Here is a 15,183-nt window from a genome sequence, read left to right on the forward strand (position 1 = left end):
AATAAAACTAAAAATTAAAATATTTTTGATATATTATCTTAAACCAAAGTTAGTCTTAATGCAATGGATGGAATGGTCGTTGAGTATCGTTTTCACGCCTTCTGCCTTTAGAAAACTAGCCCAAAAACCATGACAATAGAAAGCAAGCAACATTTTTCCTATTAGAAAGCATGATTAACACGACTTATCCTTAATCGAACTTTGCAATTCCAGTAGGAAAGATATCGTTTTTAAGGCGGACATGAGATAAGCCGGACTGTTCAATATAATAAATTTCGTATAAATAACTAATATATTTATATTATGCATAAGTTTTATAGGTGATAAAAATTATATTGGAATTATGAGGCCGTAAATGAGATGGAACTTAAATAGATTTAAGTAGTTGAGGTGAATTACAGCAGATGATATATTTTACGTATCAACTATAATAATAAGTTGTGCATATTTAGAATCATAATGTTTAGATTAATTCACATAAACAAACGGGCATAATATTGTGGTGCTCGTTCGTGTCCACGTTGTAGAGATAACCGTTGATTAATTCCGCACCATCGCAGCACCACCGGTGTTTTTGCGGGGGACTGGAGAGACCTCGTTACACCAACTTGGATCTCAAACAAGAGGAACAAAATTAAAAAATGTTTCTTCTTGGTCTTCTACTATATAAACAGTAATAATTTTCTCTTGCACTCTCTCTCTCTCTCTCCTCTCTGTCTTGTTCCTCCTTTCTCCTTGTTGCCTCGTATCTCTTGGCGCTATTTCCTTCGGCCCCCCCCCCCCGCTCGATGGTTCTTTGTTGGTGCGTTCGTCGTCGCCGGCAGAGATGTCCTCTTCCTTGGATTCTTTGAAGAGTTGGGTAGTGACGAATTACTCTGCGCCGTTGAGTTCCCTGAAGCAATCGCTGAGGGTCACTTATGTCGTCTTCTCCTTCTTCTCTGCTTTCTTCTTTGGAGCTCTGAAAGGTGCCTCCTTTCTCGCGAGATCTACGAATCAGCGGTGTTATCTTTGTTGGGTTCTCGTTACTTTTTTTTTTTTCATTTGTTGTTTTGCAGCTCTGTTGCTCGGTCCCGTGGCGGCGTTGCTGCTTATACTTGGGAATGTTGGGGTGATACTCACCCTCTTTCCGGCTCATGTAGCCTGGACCATCTACACCCTCGTCAAGTGAGATCTTTCATCTTATTTTCTGCTGTTCTCTAGGAGAAAGTGTGAATTTTGGTGTTTTATAGCGGAAGAAACATGAAATTTTTGGATAGTGGGTTCTTATTAAATTGTGGAATAATGGTCAATCAGATGCACATATAACATGTTTGTGGGCATCAAAGAGAAAGACGCCATGTATTTAAACTTAGATCCCTTCTCCTCCTCCGTTTTTGAAATACATTAGTAGATGATAGAGTTATTCGGAGAAGTATCGATACTAGTGAAGGTAAAAAAAGGTTAATAGTGTTAGAATTGGAACCCCATGATGAATGAGAACATAAAGAAGAGATTTATCATTCTCAATTATGCCTCATCATTTTTCCTGCAGGACTAATCGTATCAATAAGGCTCTGAAATTAGCATTTCTTTTTGCTCTCCCTGTATTGCTCGGTCTTTGGTTGGCTCTCGGCATTTTTGGAAGTGTTCTAGTTGGGCTTGGTTATGGATTCTTCGCCCCGTGGATTTCCACATTCGAGGCCTTTAGAGGGAACTGTGAAACAAAGAAATTCCTGCATTGTTTTGTGGTAAAGAAAAGTCCAAATATCTAAGCTAATTAATTAATTCCTTCAAATAGTAATGGGTGTCACTTTTTTTCTATAATTTCCTTTGTTGGCTTTACCAGGATGGAACTTGGGGAACCATTAAAGGGAGTTGCACGGTAGTTAGGGACTTCGCAGATATAAGTTACCACTCCTATCCACTCTACCTGAAAGAATTGCGTGAAAGCTCCAGCGATCATCAACCTCATTCAATCAGGTACAACTTTTTACCTCCAATTATAGGACGATTTCGGTGTGATGTTGGCAAAAGGGATTACATAATCGGTCATATTACAAAATTTACTTCAGGAAATCTGGAAGCTATGCATCATATAGATATGGATTTCCAATGTAACATTTATTACTTGCTATTTGTATGGAAGCTTACAATATCTCAATGTTTATAATATGAGGGGACAACATGGAGGAATTAGCAAATTTGTTACATTTCGCAAAACTGTTGAGTAGAAAGATTCTAAATTTCTATCAAGTGGAAGCTACTTCTGCACCTTGATGTTCATGCACTTGCAGTGATACTAATTTTCTGTACATCCTCTATGCATTTAGTCCAAAATACCCTGTTTTCAGCTATACGGTTCCTTTTCCTCTGTTCTCTCATTCAAGGTTCTCTGTCAAATTAATCAGCAATTGCCACTTTTATTGAATATCTCACTTATATTATTGATATAAATGAAAATTAATTTTGGTGAGCAATTGTGTTTCCATTAGCAAAATCAATTTTGGTCCATATATGCTTAGTTCTTGGTTATTTTGGATTAGTTTTCCTCACCCCATTCAGCATGGCCTTGTATTTGAAAGAGCTATTTGTAATTATTTTGCATGTGCAGTGTGTTGCAATAGCTTAACATTTTTTAATTTGTTAAAACAGTTCTGTCCTTCATTTCTTGCTGTATCAATTATATTTGAATTTGATCTCTCAAGAAAGTACTTCATGCAGGTTGCGAGATGTGCCTGCATGTATTCTTGTAGGTTTGATGGGCTTAATAGTGGATATACCACTCTACACTGTAATAGCACTTATAAAGAGTCCTTACATGCTTTTCAAGGGTTGGCAAAGGTTGCTACATGACCTCATTAGTCGCGAAGGTCCATTTCTTGAAACCGTTTGTGTGCCAATTGCTGGTCTGGCCATCCTTTTCTGGCCTCTCATTGTTGTTGGGAGTGTCATATTGGCTATCGTCTCAAGCGTCTTTGTCGGGCTGTATGGTTCCGTTATTGTGTATCAGGTCATTTCCTATTCATATGTTCTCTTGGTACATACTTATGAATATAATGCTGATGCATCTTGTAAAGATTGTATTTTTTTAGACATAACTAGTGGTGCTTACTGCAGGAGAGATCTTTCCAAAGGGGAGTTGCATTTGTAGTTGCAATGGTTTCAGAGTTTGATGAATACACTAATGATTGGCTTTATCTGAGAGAAGGAACTATCCTTCCAAAGTAATTGTTCCTTCTTTATAATCTTTGTTCTGTTCTTATTTAGTAATTTTGAATCTGCTGTGCCAGTTCTTGCAATGGTTTGAACTTTGATTAGCATTTTATAGCTTTAATTGTAGCTTTTCACTGCCCAGCCAGGCCTCGTTATCGAAAGAGAAAAATACCTCACTCAGGAGAGGTTTCTGTAGGATCCAGTGTTGCTAAAGGAGCTGAGCCTACTGCTAATCCATCTGAAGCACCTGCTATGTTAGTGCCAAATTTAGCTCCTTCAAGATCACTGAGAGAGGCAATACAAGAAGTAAAGATGGTACAGGTTGGTAGCTAATTGTTCCATCTGGTTCATCTTGCTCTTCCGAGTCTTTTAAAATCAAATATGACGGTCATTTAATACATGCTGATGTAGTATAAGAAAATGGAACTTTCTGTTGCTGATTCTTTCGTCTTAACTGATCTTCCATATAGTGACACATCTGCAAATGGGATATATACAGAACAATGTTCTACCATCAGTGTAGAATTGATATTGAATATTCATATACAATAGGAGAGTAAATTTCTTAAGAATTAGAAGGTTTCGTACTTTCGTTCAAGACTATGTGCACTCAAGCCCTGCACCAGAGTCCATGGAACATTACCAAGTCATGGTCCTGAAGAGAATCAGTATAGTTTTTTTTTTTTTTTCTGGTTGCTTCAAATTGGAATCATATAATTTTTCTTTTTCCTTTTAAAGAGAAACGTATTATCATTTTGTGTTATAAAATAATTGTGGATTCCAGCCAAAAAATCCTCTTAATGTACTGCAAAATTTACAATGCCAGATGTATCATTATTTTCTTCTCTTCTTATGTGTATCTCACCATATATGATCACTACTATTTGGCTATTGTTTGTGTTTCTTTCACTAGAGAAAAGTATTTTACAATTAAGGCAAGTATTCAGGCTTGCAATTATCATGTTTAGTTAGATATTGGGTCCTTCCCTTGGTGAAACAGACCTCTTCTTCAGAGGCATAATGGAAGGTTTTGTGTGCAGATTTGCGAAAACATAATGAAATCATGTGAAATGAGGGGTCGCGAACTTTTGGATGCAAATATTATAACATCAGTAAATCTAAGTGACTGGTTGAATACCAAAGGAAGCAGCCAAGAAGCAGTTGGCCTAGGTATTCCTTCCTATGCTCTTCTGCACACTCTCCTTTACTCTATCAAGGCTAGATCATGTGGACTATTGCTTAGCAGTGGTATTGAGGTCACCCAACATAATCGACCCCAAGATCGTTTGCTGGATTGGTTTTTCCATCCTGTGATGGTTTTGAAGGAACAAATCCAGGTCTTAAACTTGAGGGAAGAGGAATTGCTATTTCTGGAGAGATCAGTCCTCTTGATTGGTAAAATTCCAAGTGCAAGTTCTATTGATGATGTTTCTATGATTCCTCAAGATACTCTCAGGGCTGCTCAAATTCAGGCCATTAGCAGAAGGTACAGTACAACATAGATGCACATATTTTCAATCATTTCAGTAATCTCCACCACATAATTTTTTAAAGTTTAGGTATAACAAGAAATAGATAATTTCTTTACACCAAATATGGATTTTAAATGCAGTTGCAGTCTTATTGGTAGGTGTTAGGACAGAGTTTTAATGTAGTCTGCAATATTAGTAAGGATTGGTGGCCCTTCAATATGTGAACTATCAATTGGATTGGCTGGCCAATTTGTTCTGAAATTGATTGAGGTGAGAGATATTATATTTACAGTAGCTCTTGCATTTTGCATAAAATCTGATCCTTTTGAATTAGATGAATTGTTTATCCCAGAGCACGATAGGAAGTCCTCTTGTATTCTTTGCACTACTATCTCTATCTTCTTTACAGAAGTATATAAAAATCTTCTTCTTGTATGAATTGTATCATCATGAGCATCTATTATTGCCACCCATCTGTTCCTTTACAACAAACTGAAACTCGACCACATACCTATTGTTCTTTAATAATGTAATTTTGATCAGACTACCAATTGATTCCTAGAAATGATAAAGGATTAAATTTGTGAGCGATCGATATTTGAATAGTACCTTTATCAAATTATCATAATTTGTCCAATGTTTCATTCTCTAACTGGGGACTTCCGGTTCAGATACTTTCTGTCATAAAACTTGTTGGTCATGATTGAATTCAATGATAAATGCAATGTAGAACAGTTAATCATGTTTGACAGGCTTTAATTTTCTTACCCAGTCTTCAGATTCTTTAAAGCAAACTTTGTTTCGCCATAATGTTTCATAGTATTGCTGGTTTTGTTCATTAATCTAGTTTGGAGAACATGACAATAATTATTCAGCAGGTTAGTTGGCATGACAAGGAGCATATCGAAGTTCCCGACATACAGAAGAAGGTACAGACAGGTTGTTAAGCTGCTAATCACTTATTCCCTTGAGAGGGAAGGGTCTTACAGATCTCATTCAACCAGATCGGCCTCTTTGATCGAAATCGTGCCAGCTGAAGCCTAGTAAACCTTTTCATTCTCTTTTGTTGGGTGAAATTAGTGAAGTTAGTAATTTGACACTGTTAGTTTGATAGAAGAGCTGGTGGAAATTGGCAGAGAAGGTAATGTTGCGATCATAGTAATCAGTGATGTGAAAGATTCATGAGCTTGTAAATATGTAAACTTTGATACAAACACATCTGCTGCTCCACCCAATGCCATGCATGTATGGAAGATACTCAAAAGGCAACTCGTGTGGTCGTTGCCAATAAATCACCAACGCATAAAGATTCCTTCACTTTGGATTAGCTTCCTTAATATTATGGATTGGATCTTCCTCCTCTCCAAAAGTATTCATGTAATGCTATTTGTCATGGTTTTGCAATGAAGAAGTTAATCTGTTGTTATTTCCGATCTTATTAGAGGATACTTAATTGTGAATTAGGCATTTCTTAGATAAATTTCCGTAAACAAACACCGATTTATATATATTTTGGTCAAATCTTGTATAAGATAAGTCATTCACTTTAAAATTTGAGTATCTTATCTTGACATGGATGGCATAAGTTGTGATCCCTATAACTTTGCCTTTGTTGCATCACACAAAAGCTATGCATGTGCCCAAGCCCACAAGAGAAGCATTGAGCAAGGTTTAGGTAGCCTAATCACACCCTTATCTTCTAATGAAAGAGTCAAAAACATTTTTAATTCATCTGTTTTCCTTTTAATTAGTGTAAGAGTTAGCAAGCAGAGCAAAGGGAGAGATTAGACCTTGCTTAAGCCATGGTGCTCTTTGTATAGGAAATTAACTTCAATCATAATAGATCAAGAATTAACTAATATCCGACTAATTTGCTTACACAATTGAAGAAAACTACGAACTCTGAGGGTCCAAGAATGAACTAATTATCCAATTACGAGTCAAAACAGAGTATGTCACAACTAAACAAACAGATGAGAATGTGATAAGAAGATGGAAAGAATGGTCAAAGGGACAAAGCAACCACTGCTCTACATAGAACAGCTCACTGATTGAGATCGACTAACAACTACCAAATTAGGACATGGACCAAAACTTTGATGAAGAAATTAACGATCCAAAAGGTCATGATCATGGAAACCTCAGATATGGCTAATTATTCCGGAACTTTGGATCAAATCTAAGCCATGTTTACACTCTTATCTAGTTCTTGTCCGTGGACTTTAGATGCAGGACTTGGAAAAGATTTAAGTTTTAGTTCATCTCTAATTGGGTTCTTTTGCTTTGTTAATTAGGATTCTAAGGCCAATCTTTAGCCAAGTAATAACTCTTTTTTTATTTGGAAGGAAGTAACTTCCTACAATTTTCAATTTCAAAATTAGTTTCTTTTCTCCAACTTTCTATCAATGGTACTGTTCGACTTTCCCAATTTATCTTAGAAATACTTAAGAGAGCAAGGTCATTTAATTTATTCTTTATCAGTGATGTTAGTATTTATAGTTTTAGTCAAGAGTACAAATAGTCAAGCCAGACATCACAATACAAAATCAAAATTCAGAAGTAAAATATACTCAACTTTAAAGAATATTATATTTCACTTGGCTAGCTCTCTCTAAAACGATATTGTTAGTTGACTTTGCTAAATTGGGTCATTTGGCGGTTGTTTACCCTTAATTCCTTGGTCCAGTGGTGGGTGAACCCTAAGTGAAGTAAAAAATTCAGCACAAGTTTCTTAGAGTGCACAAAGGATGCTCCCCTTTTGTATTGTGAAGCGATCAAATGGTATATTTTCCCATAATCAAGGAGGTCATAGGATAGACTCTAATTTCAAACAATAATTGTATAAAAAATTATTTGGTAGTTTAGTAACTTAGTTCAATGACTCAATTCGATTGATGGCTCAATAATGCGATTAATTTAAAAAAGCAGCTTGGCTGTATAACAATTTAGAGCAGGTCTTGACGGTGTTTAGTTCAAAATAATTGTTTGGCAACACAAATAACTTAAAGCTTAAACTAGACACTTTAGTGAAACCTAAGTGTCTTTATATCTAGGAAGAGTTGGCACTTTGTTCAGCCCATTTCTAGCCTTCTCACTCTTAAATGATCAAAAAAAGAATTTGTGAAGTGGATAAACAAAATGATTACTTTGTTTAGCGCTTATGAAAAAAAATAAGAAGAGAACTTAACAGAAACAGTTCATGCTCCTCACTTGTGAAAAAAATACGTTTGAATGATTGAAATCCAACAACGGACTTCTTTCTAATAAAGCCAAATTGTGAGTCATAACACTCTTTCCGATGAAATAAATAATTGCAAATTAGATCCTCAAAAGTTTTTTAAATTGAGACAAAATGTGCACGTAACACTCTACTATTTAAAAGGACTAATATTAGGAACCTAGCATTTTTTACTATTTACAAATAAAATCAATCATGTAATTCTACTATTACAAAAATTAAGTTACTCATCTTTAAGTAACAAATTGTTAGTGAATATTAGGATTGATATTTTGATGATTCTTTTTACCAAAATACTATATGCATATAATTTAGGATTGAGTTATAAATACACTTTAATGTAAAGATATTATATATATTTTCCTATATTTAAGTAAGAAAACATTAAGCAAAGCAAGGCAAACATTAGTTGCTTTCTTTGATTCATTCTATTTAAAGCAAAAAATAAATTTATAAATTAACCACTATGACTAAAAAGAGAGAAACTCTTATTCTAAGTACAATCAAAGCCTAAAGATCTATCGTTAATAACTAACCGATTAGTAGTATAGTTAACTTTACGAAAAAAATAATTAACTTTATAATTTTTAAAATTACAACTTAGAGTTTTAATATCATGGATGATGATGATCGAGATCACTGCCCAGGGCCTCAGCAACCACTGGTTGCTTTCTGACATGACTTACTCCTCCATCTGGCTAATTTGTGAACCGTAAGTGCGGTTTAAACTTCATATATATCTTCCTTCTTCCTTCCCTTATCATCCACCAAGCCATGAACACCGAGAAGCTCCAAAGTGAGATAGAAAAAGCCAACAAAAGTCTACAAAATTCCAAAGGAGAGAAGCTTCCTCCTCCTCCCCCACCTCCATCTTACACCACCTCCCCTTGCCATGACTTCTCCTTCACCATCTCCAACGACCCTCTGCTTACCTTCTCACCAAACTCCATCACCTGCAACGAGCCCTCGCCATCCTTCGAGATCGACTTCTCCAGGAGTACTCCTCTCGGGATCATGGAGAGCAAGGATAAATCCAAGCACAAATACTCGTCCTTCTTGCTCGGTCTCGGCAAGTGGTGGAGAGGAAGCCAAATAGAAGGAAAGGAAGTGGATAGGAAGACGACGACGACGACGACGACGAGGAAGAAGAAGAGGAAGAAGGTGTTCGACGTGGGTCGGTTACTAAAGAAGTATGTGAACATGGTCGACCCACTGCTCTTCTTCAAGGGGGATAAGGACAAGAGAGACCACAGAGGAAGGCCACACTCCTTCTCGGGCCATTCGGGTCATAAGGAGAGGGATAAGTGGAGGAAGAGGAGGAGGCAACTCTCTGCGCCGGCGTCGATGAGGACTTCGCCGACCAACAGTGGACACCTCTCGGCGACGTCCGTGAACTTGTCGTCGTCCTCGTCGGACGAGAGCACCATGGAGGAGCTGCAGAGCGCAATCCAGGCGGCTATTGCACACTGCAAGAAGTCTACTAGCCAAGGAAGGCAAGTGTAGAAGCTGAGGTGAGAAAGGATCGACTTTGGTTATATATCAAAATGTTTATATTATAGTTTGGAGAATGGAATTCTTTTGCTTTGAAATTTTTATTTTCGGTTTGAGATGATCTAAATTTGCCATAGCGGTGTTGAAATTATAATCCTAAAAGAGGTGCTCTTCGGTATTAAATATCGAAAATTACATTTTGATGGATTTAAACCTCTGGTGTCAAACCTGGAATTAAGCTATTGAAGTGCCAAACGAGTACTTTCACTCTAACTTATCATGAAGGTACAACTGCAGAAGAGCTCTCTAAAAGAGAGAGAGAGAGAGAGAGAGCCATATTAAATGTTATCCAGCATGTACTCAAATTGGGAACCAACATTAGCATTCCAAAGAGCTCATAGTTGGCAGTGCAGTGGAGGGGATTACAATTTACAACTGGGGCCTAGAGACCTTGATGGCTAAAGAACCACCCCCCCCATCCCTTCCACAACTGTCCATTGATTGCAACATTACATCAGAAATCAATCATGGAGCCATCTAATGTTGGACCAGAGATGGACATCAGAATCTCCTATTGGACAGTGCACACACACACACACTTGAATAGTTGAATGTACCACATATTTTTTCCCATTTCCCTGCTCAGGATCTAAATGGGCTCCCCTAGAATCCAATACAGAGAGAAATAATTATGGAAGTAGGTTTAACATTATATATATCAGACCTGATCCAAGAAGGTATTAAATTTTAGACATCAGCTGAGGCTCTGAATCCCTCGAACTCTCTCGCGTCCTCTTAAAATGCCAAGTTTATCGCATATAATGCATGACGAAATGAACCTGGATGTGCATATGCAGAGGAAAAGAAAAGAAAAAAAGAAGTAATATATTTGATCATAATGAACTAAAGAAGTTGATAAAGTTCCTCCAACTTAAACTAGTAGATTATAATTCACTCCGAGTGTAATTTCAGATCATTATTCTGACCAAGGCATTACTATGTCTATTAGAAATTAATGCTAGTGTTACCTTATAATTTATTTTTTAGAGGAATAAGTTTTTTTTCACCTTTTCCTATCACTATTTTCCACGGTGACTCCATAAACTATTTTCTAGACATAATGACAAAAATACCTCACCGCTTTAATTTCATAGATGAAATTAGAATAATAACTAAATTGCTCTTCGTTTTGGTCAACATAAAATTTTCTCTTAAGTTGCACATAAATAATAAGAAGTAAACATGTCATAATTTTATCATGTGACTATCACATGATAATTATTGATGAAAATAATTAACAAAAATCTAATGAAAAAGATAAGATGAGGTATTTTTAATAGTTCAGAAATTTATTATGTAACAATATATAATTAGAGAGTTAATTTCTTTTAGTTGTGAGATAAAAGAGATGGACACAGGAATAAACCTAAAATTTCATCAAAACGTAGAATAACAATCTCTATATAAGAAACCTTGATTATTTATTTTTATTATGATTTTTTATCACACTTATAGATCTATAAGTAGTAGATTTTATCTTTACTTTTCTAATAATAAGAACAGCACATCCTTTGTCTCATAGTTGGTCCATCTCTCATAAGAGTTATATCGAGAAAATATATAAATAACACACTGCATTTTTACTATATTATCAATGAAACCATCTTTTTCATTATTTATAAGTAGAGCTTCAGATTTGTAGAAAAATATTGGGCAACATTCTGAATTAATTTTAGTTTAACGAGCACGTCACATATAGAATAAAAGTTCAAATGATATTTGGTACTATATAGATTACTCTTATATCACTCTTTACTATGACTTTTGAGTTTAAATATAAGTAGTTTTGGATCTGTTGATATTATGGATTCGGTGTTTAGATGCTAATTAATAATTTAGAGACTTGATTTGATCTTTATTTTCTTAGAAATCAGTATTTCTCTATTAGATGTTTGCTTTGCAAATTCTCAAATAAAAATTTAGGGATTTTTACAAATCACACCCTACATTTTGCCTATTTTATGATTCGCATCTCGTCTTTGGGGATTTTATGACGCGATCCCTCATTTTTTCTATAATGTTCATTTAACACCCCAACGTTACTTTAGCTAACTAACATTAACCATATTATATAGTTTATATGACTCTAGTTTTAAGATTACTAAAATACCCTTAAAAAGTACTGACCTAATATAAATCCCCATAAAATCCTTCTTCCCCAAACTAAGGTCTAATTCCACAAAATCTAAATATTCTTATCTATAACTAAAATTATAATATCAAAATCCACAACCCACAAGAATCCCCCAAAATTCCTACCACATACAAGCCTTAGAAGCTTCCTCCAACTTTACTTATTTTTCTCTATCTCTCTAATTTAAACCATTTTTTCTCTATCTTTCACTAAATTTTCTTTATCTCCCTCTCCATTTTTGAGGTCGCAAGTAACAAAATCGGCAAGGCATTTGAGGAGCTCTAAAATCTCCATGGCTTGGAGTTTAGAAGCTTTAAAATTGGTTTGGCATTTAGGAGATGTTCTCAATGGTTTGAGAAAAAGCAAAAGTATGGATATTCAAGTTATGAATAAAATTAGAGATAAGTACAATGATAATTTAGAAATGTTATAAATTACATAGTAGATTATAACAGAATATTTTTTTTCTGGTATGGTTATATTAAGTTGACTTAGGATGTTAAATTAACATTATAGGGAAAATGAGTAGTCGTGTTATAAAATTCTTAAAAACAGAGTGTGAATCATAAAAATTTTAAAATAGGATGGTGTTTGGTTTTTATGAAATACGAGATAAAATGATTAATCTTATTATCTTATTTCTAGTCTAATTAAATAGATATTTCTTATTTATTTTTCTTTTTTTAAGACAAATAGAGGAAATATGTTAAAATTAAATATAAATATAAATATTATTTTACAACTGTAATATTATTTTTGCATGGTTATCTCTATATGGCTAAAATATAATTTAACTACTTAATTCATCATAATTTATGCGATATAAATACTATCGCAAATAGACATCTCATAGCAAAACATTTTTCACTATAAAGTATTATGATATATTATCAATTATATTATAATAGTATTATACAGTTCAACCTGAACCTAGTAATGGCAGATTGGTTATTTGCGTTGTAGAAGTAGAATAGATGGGTGATATATTTCAAAAATATTATCGTAACTAAAACATACAATAAATAATATCTAGAATAAAAATATTAATTTTATTTTTATTTTCCAAAATCTTAACTCACGTATGAAATTAATACCCTTATTATCTTTTCTAGTTTTAAATGCTATTTTTCTATTTTTTTATTTTAATATTATTCTTTATCTTTTCTAGTTTTATACTCGTTATAAAATATAATGCGCAGTTTAAAAAAAAGAAATTATTTCTTCATTCTTTTTCTTACAGCAACATAATAATATTCTATTCGTATTCTTTGCAGTAAGAATAAATCTATTATTAATTAATATATATAAAATTAGATTCAACAAAATATATTATATTATTTATGACATGGTGCATTTGAAATTATTATCTCAAAAATTTATAGTAAATAAATAGGATTAAAAAAAATATATTATAAACTTATAATATAATATATTTTTATTGAACTCAATTTTCTAAAAAAAAAAGTACACTCTTTATGAGTATAAAACTAGAAAAGACAAAAGTAGCATTGAATAGAATATTAGAAAAAAAACATGTAAAACTAGAAAAGACAAAAGGAGCATTTAATGTTGTTGGTCCGCTTAAATAAATATAAGGGTAGGACGGTCATTTTACAGCTGAAATGGGTAAAATTGTAAATAAGAACTAAAATGAGTAAGAGTGCACAAATATAAATTATTAGGAATTACACTCCCACTCAGCTTCCCAGAGATTTCCTCTGCCTGTCTTCATCTTTCCTTATGTCTTTTTTTTTTTTTAATTAAGAACACTTCTTCTTTTATTATTGGCAAGATTAATAGAAGAGCTAAGTGCTACATACATACATTAACGACAAAGGTAAAACTGCTCCACACTAAAGAAGAGGCCCAATTAATTAAAACATTTGTTGCCATAAAACTTGCTCTCCTCTCTCACAGATCTGAAGTCAAGAGTCATCACAAACATTAATTTCCCAGCTAGAAACATATTTACAAACAGGAGAGCAAGATAGAGAGCAAGAGAGAGAGAGAGAGAGAGAACCACTGTGGGAAAAATACAATTAATAGCTCCTCAGTACACATGGCATCAATGAGATAAGAGTTAATACTACCAACCAACCATCGCTACACGTACACCCATTCCCAATCTTTCCAGCCACAAGAAGAAGAGGTTACATGAACAAAAGGAAATCAAATCAGCATCGATCACTACCACCACCAGTGTAATGTACCACTACAGTCTGTCTACACATATCCATTGTCCTTCAAACTCGAGTGCACATTCCACCACCATCACCTGGAACCATTACCTCCTCCTGTAATAGTTCAAAGAAAGAAAGAGATCAGTCGCACGGTTTGCAGATAGTGCTTTGTTTTACAATTTATAATGTATTAACCCTAAAGGACCTTTTCCACATTAATAACACTCTGTTACTTTTTGACCAGTGTAAGTTGGAATTTGAACCATTCTAGCATTTAATGCTGAAAGGGTCACGAGTTTGTATTAGATATATAGCATACAAAAAATGCTTTGCGCATCCGAAGAGATTTATTGACTGAGAATAAGACCTAGTGTAGGTGGAGCCTCGTGCATTAATTTGAGATTGTTTTTCTTTTTTTTTTTAAAAAAAATGGTATGAAAAAACCTACCATCCTCGGTGGCTTCGGCTGCGGCGGTGCCACTCTTATCACCCCTCTTATGGGGTGGTAGATGGGCCTTCTTAAGCCCAAGAAGGCCCTTCCACCTCATGGTGGGACCCTTGTTGGGCCTCTCGTAGTCGTCGTGAGCACGGAGCTCATCGCGTAGGGTAGTAGCCCTGTGGGCCGGCCCAAAATGGCGGCCGTCTTTTAACGGCAGGATCCTACCCTTGGAGAAGAGCTGGTCGGCGGCCATCATGGGGTGGCTCCCCACCGAGAACTCGAAGTCGGAGTCCATGGCCACCGGCAGAGCCGTCGCACGTGACGGTGGCGGCGGCTCGACGACGAAGTCGCTGGAGAAGGAGATGCGCGGGCCGCAGAAAGCTTGGTGGTTGTCTTGGTTAAACATGCATGCCATCTACTTGGATACCTCTACTTTGGCCTCTTCTCTCTCTCTCTCTCTAGATATCTCTCTCTCTCTCTCTAGATCTCTCTCTGTGGTTGGCCTCTCTAGTGGATATATGATGAGATGGGTCTTTTTAGTTTGGAGTTGATATGATGTGGGGTTTGTGTTTATATATAGCAGAGAGAGAGAGAGAGAGAGAGTTAGCTAGGATGCATGGAGTACAGCCAGGGCTGGAGAGGATCTTGGCCGGGCATATAGTGGTTGGATGTGGCTTAGAGTAGCATCTAGATCTGTCGTAATCCGTAGCCATGCATTTATTATTAAGGTTTTTTGGTTTGTATAATTTAAATGACATGTATATCCTTGTAACCTCCAATTATTTTCTCCATATAACCCTCCCTCCCTCCCTCCCTCCCTCCCTCCCTCCCTCCCTCAATATTAGCCAAAAAGGTCTGTTTGGAGGGTATAAACGAGAGGAAAAAAAAAAAGAAAAAAAGAAGAAGAGAAACTCGATTTGATAATTGTTCTGAATTGTGCGCGTACAGTGTGCTGGATAGAGTAGAATACAAGGACT

General features: G+C 35.4%; 2 protein-coding genes across 4 annotated transcripts; one reads left to right on the forward strand and one right to left on the reverse strand.

Moving 5' to 3' along the window:
* Nucleotides 1-555: 555 nt before the first annotated feature.
* On the forward strand, nt 556-6,090 carry LOC140774782 (uncharacterized membrane protein At3g27390-like). 3 transcript variants are annotated; one of them, XM_073117901.1, is made up of 9 exons: nt 556-965; nt 1,056-1,164; nt 1,532-1,727; nt 1,826-1,959; nt 2,701-2,989; nt 3,097-3,203; nt 3,339-3,513; nt 4,233-4,678; nt 4,805-5,512. In XM_073117901.1, exons 1-9 carry the CDS (start codon nt 827-829, stop codon nt 4,827-4,829), a joined length of 1,620 nt encoding a protein of 539 aa, XP_072974002.1. In that variant the 5' UTR covers nt 556-826; the 3' UTR covers nt 4,830-5,512. The 3 variants fall into 3 exon arrangements, with proteins under 3 accessions (XP_072974002.1, XP_072974000.1, XP_072974001.1); XM_073117899.1 differs by lacking the exon at nt 4,805-5,512 and adding an exon at nt 5,540-6,090 and having other exon boundaries at nt 557-965; XM_073117900.1 differs by lacking the exon at nt 4,805-5,512 and adding an exon at nt 5,543-6,090 and having other exon boundaries at nt 559-965.
* A 7,366-nt stretch (nt 6,091-13,456) lies between these two features.
* LOC140774389 (uncharacterized) lies at nt 13,457-14,738 on the reverse strand. Its single transcript, XM_073117375.1, has 2 exons — nt 14,216-14,738; nt 13,457-13,881 (listed from the first exon to the last, which is right to left on the reverse strand). Exons 1-2 carry the CDS (start codon nt 14,619-14,621, stop codon nt 13,859-13,861), a joined length of 429 nt encoding a protein of 142 aa, XP_072973476.1. The 5' UTR covers nt 14,622-14,738; the 3' UTR covers nt 13,457-13,858.
* Nucleotides 14,739-15,183: the final 445 nt, after the last annotated feature.

This window comes from Typha angustifolia, chromosome 13 (genome assembly GCF_048772165.1).
Source record: "Typha angustifolia cultivar Huaian chromosome 13, ASM4877216v1, whole genome shotgun sequence".
Taxonomy (NCBI): domain Eukaryota; kingdom Viridiplantae; phylum Streptophyta; class Magnoliopsida; order Poales; family Typhaceae; genus Typha; species Typha angustifolia.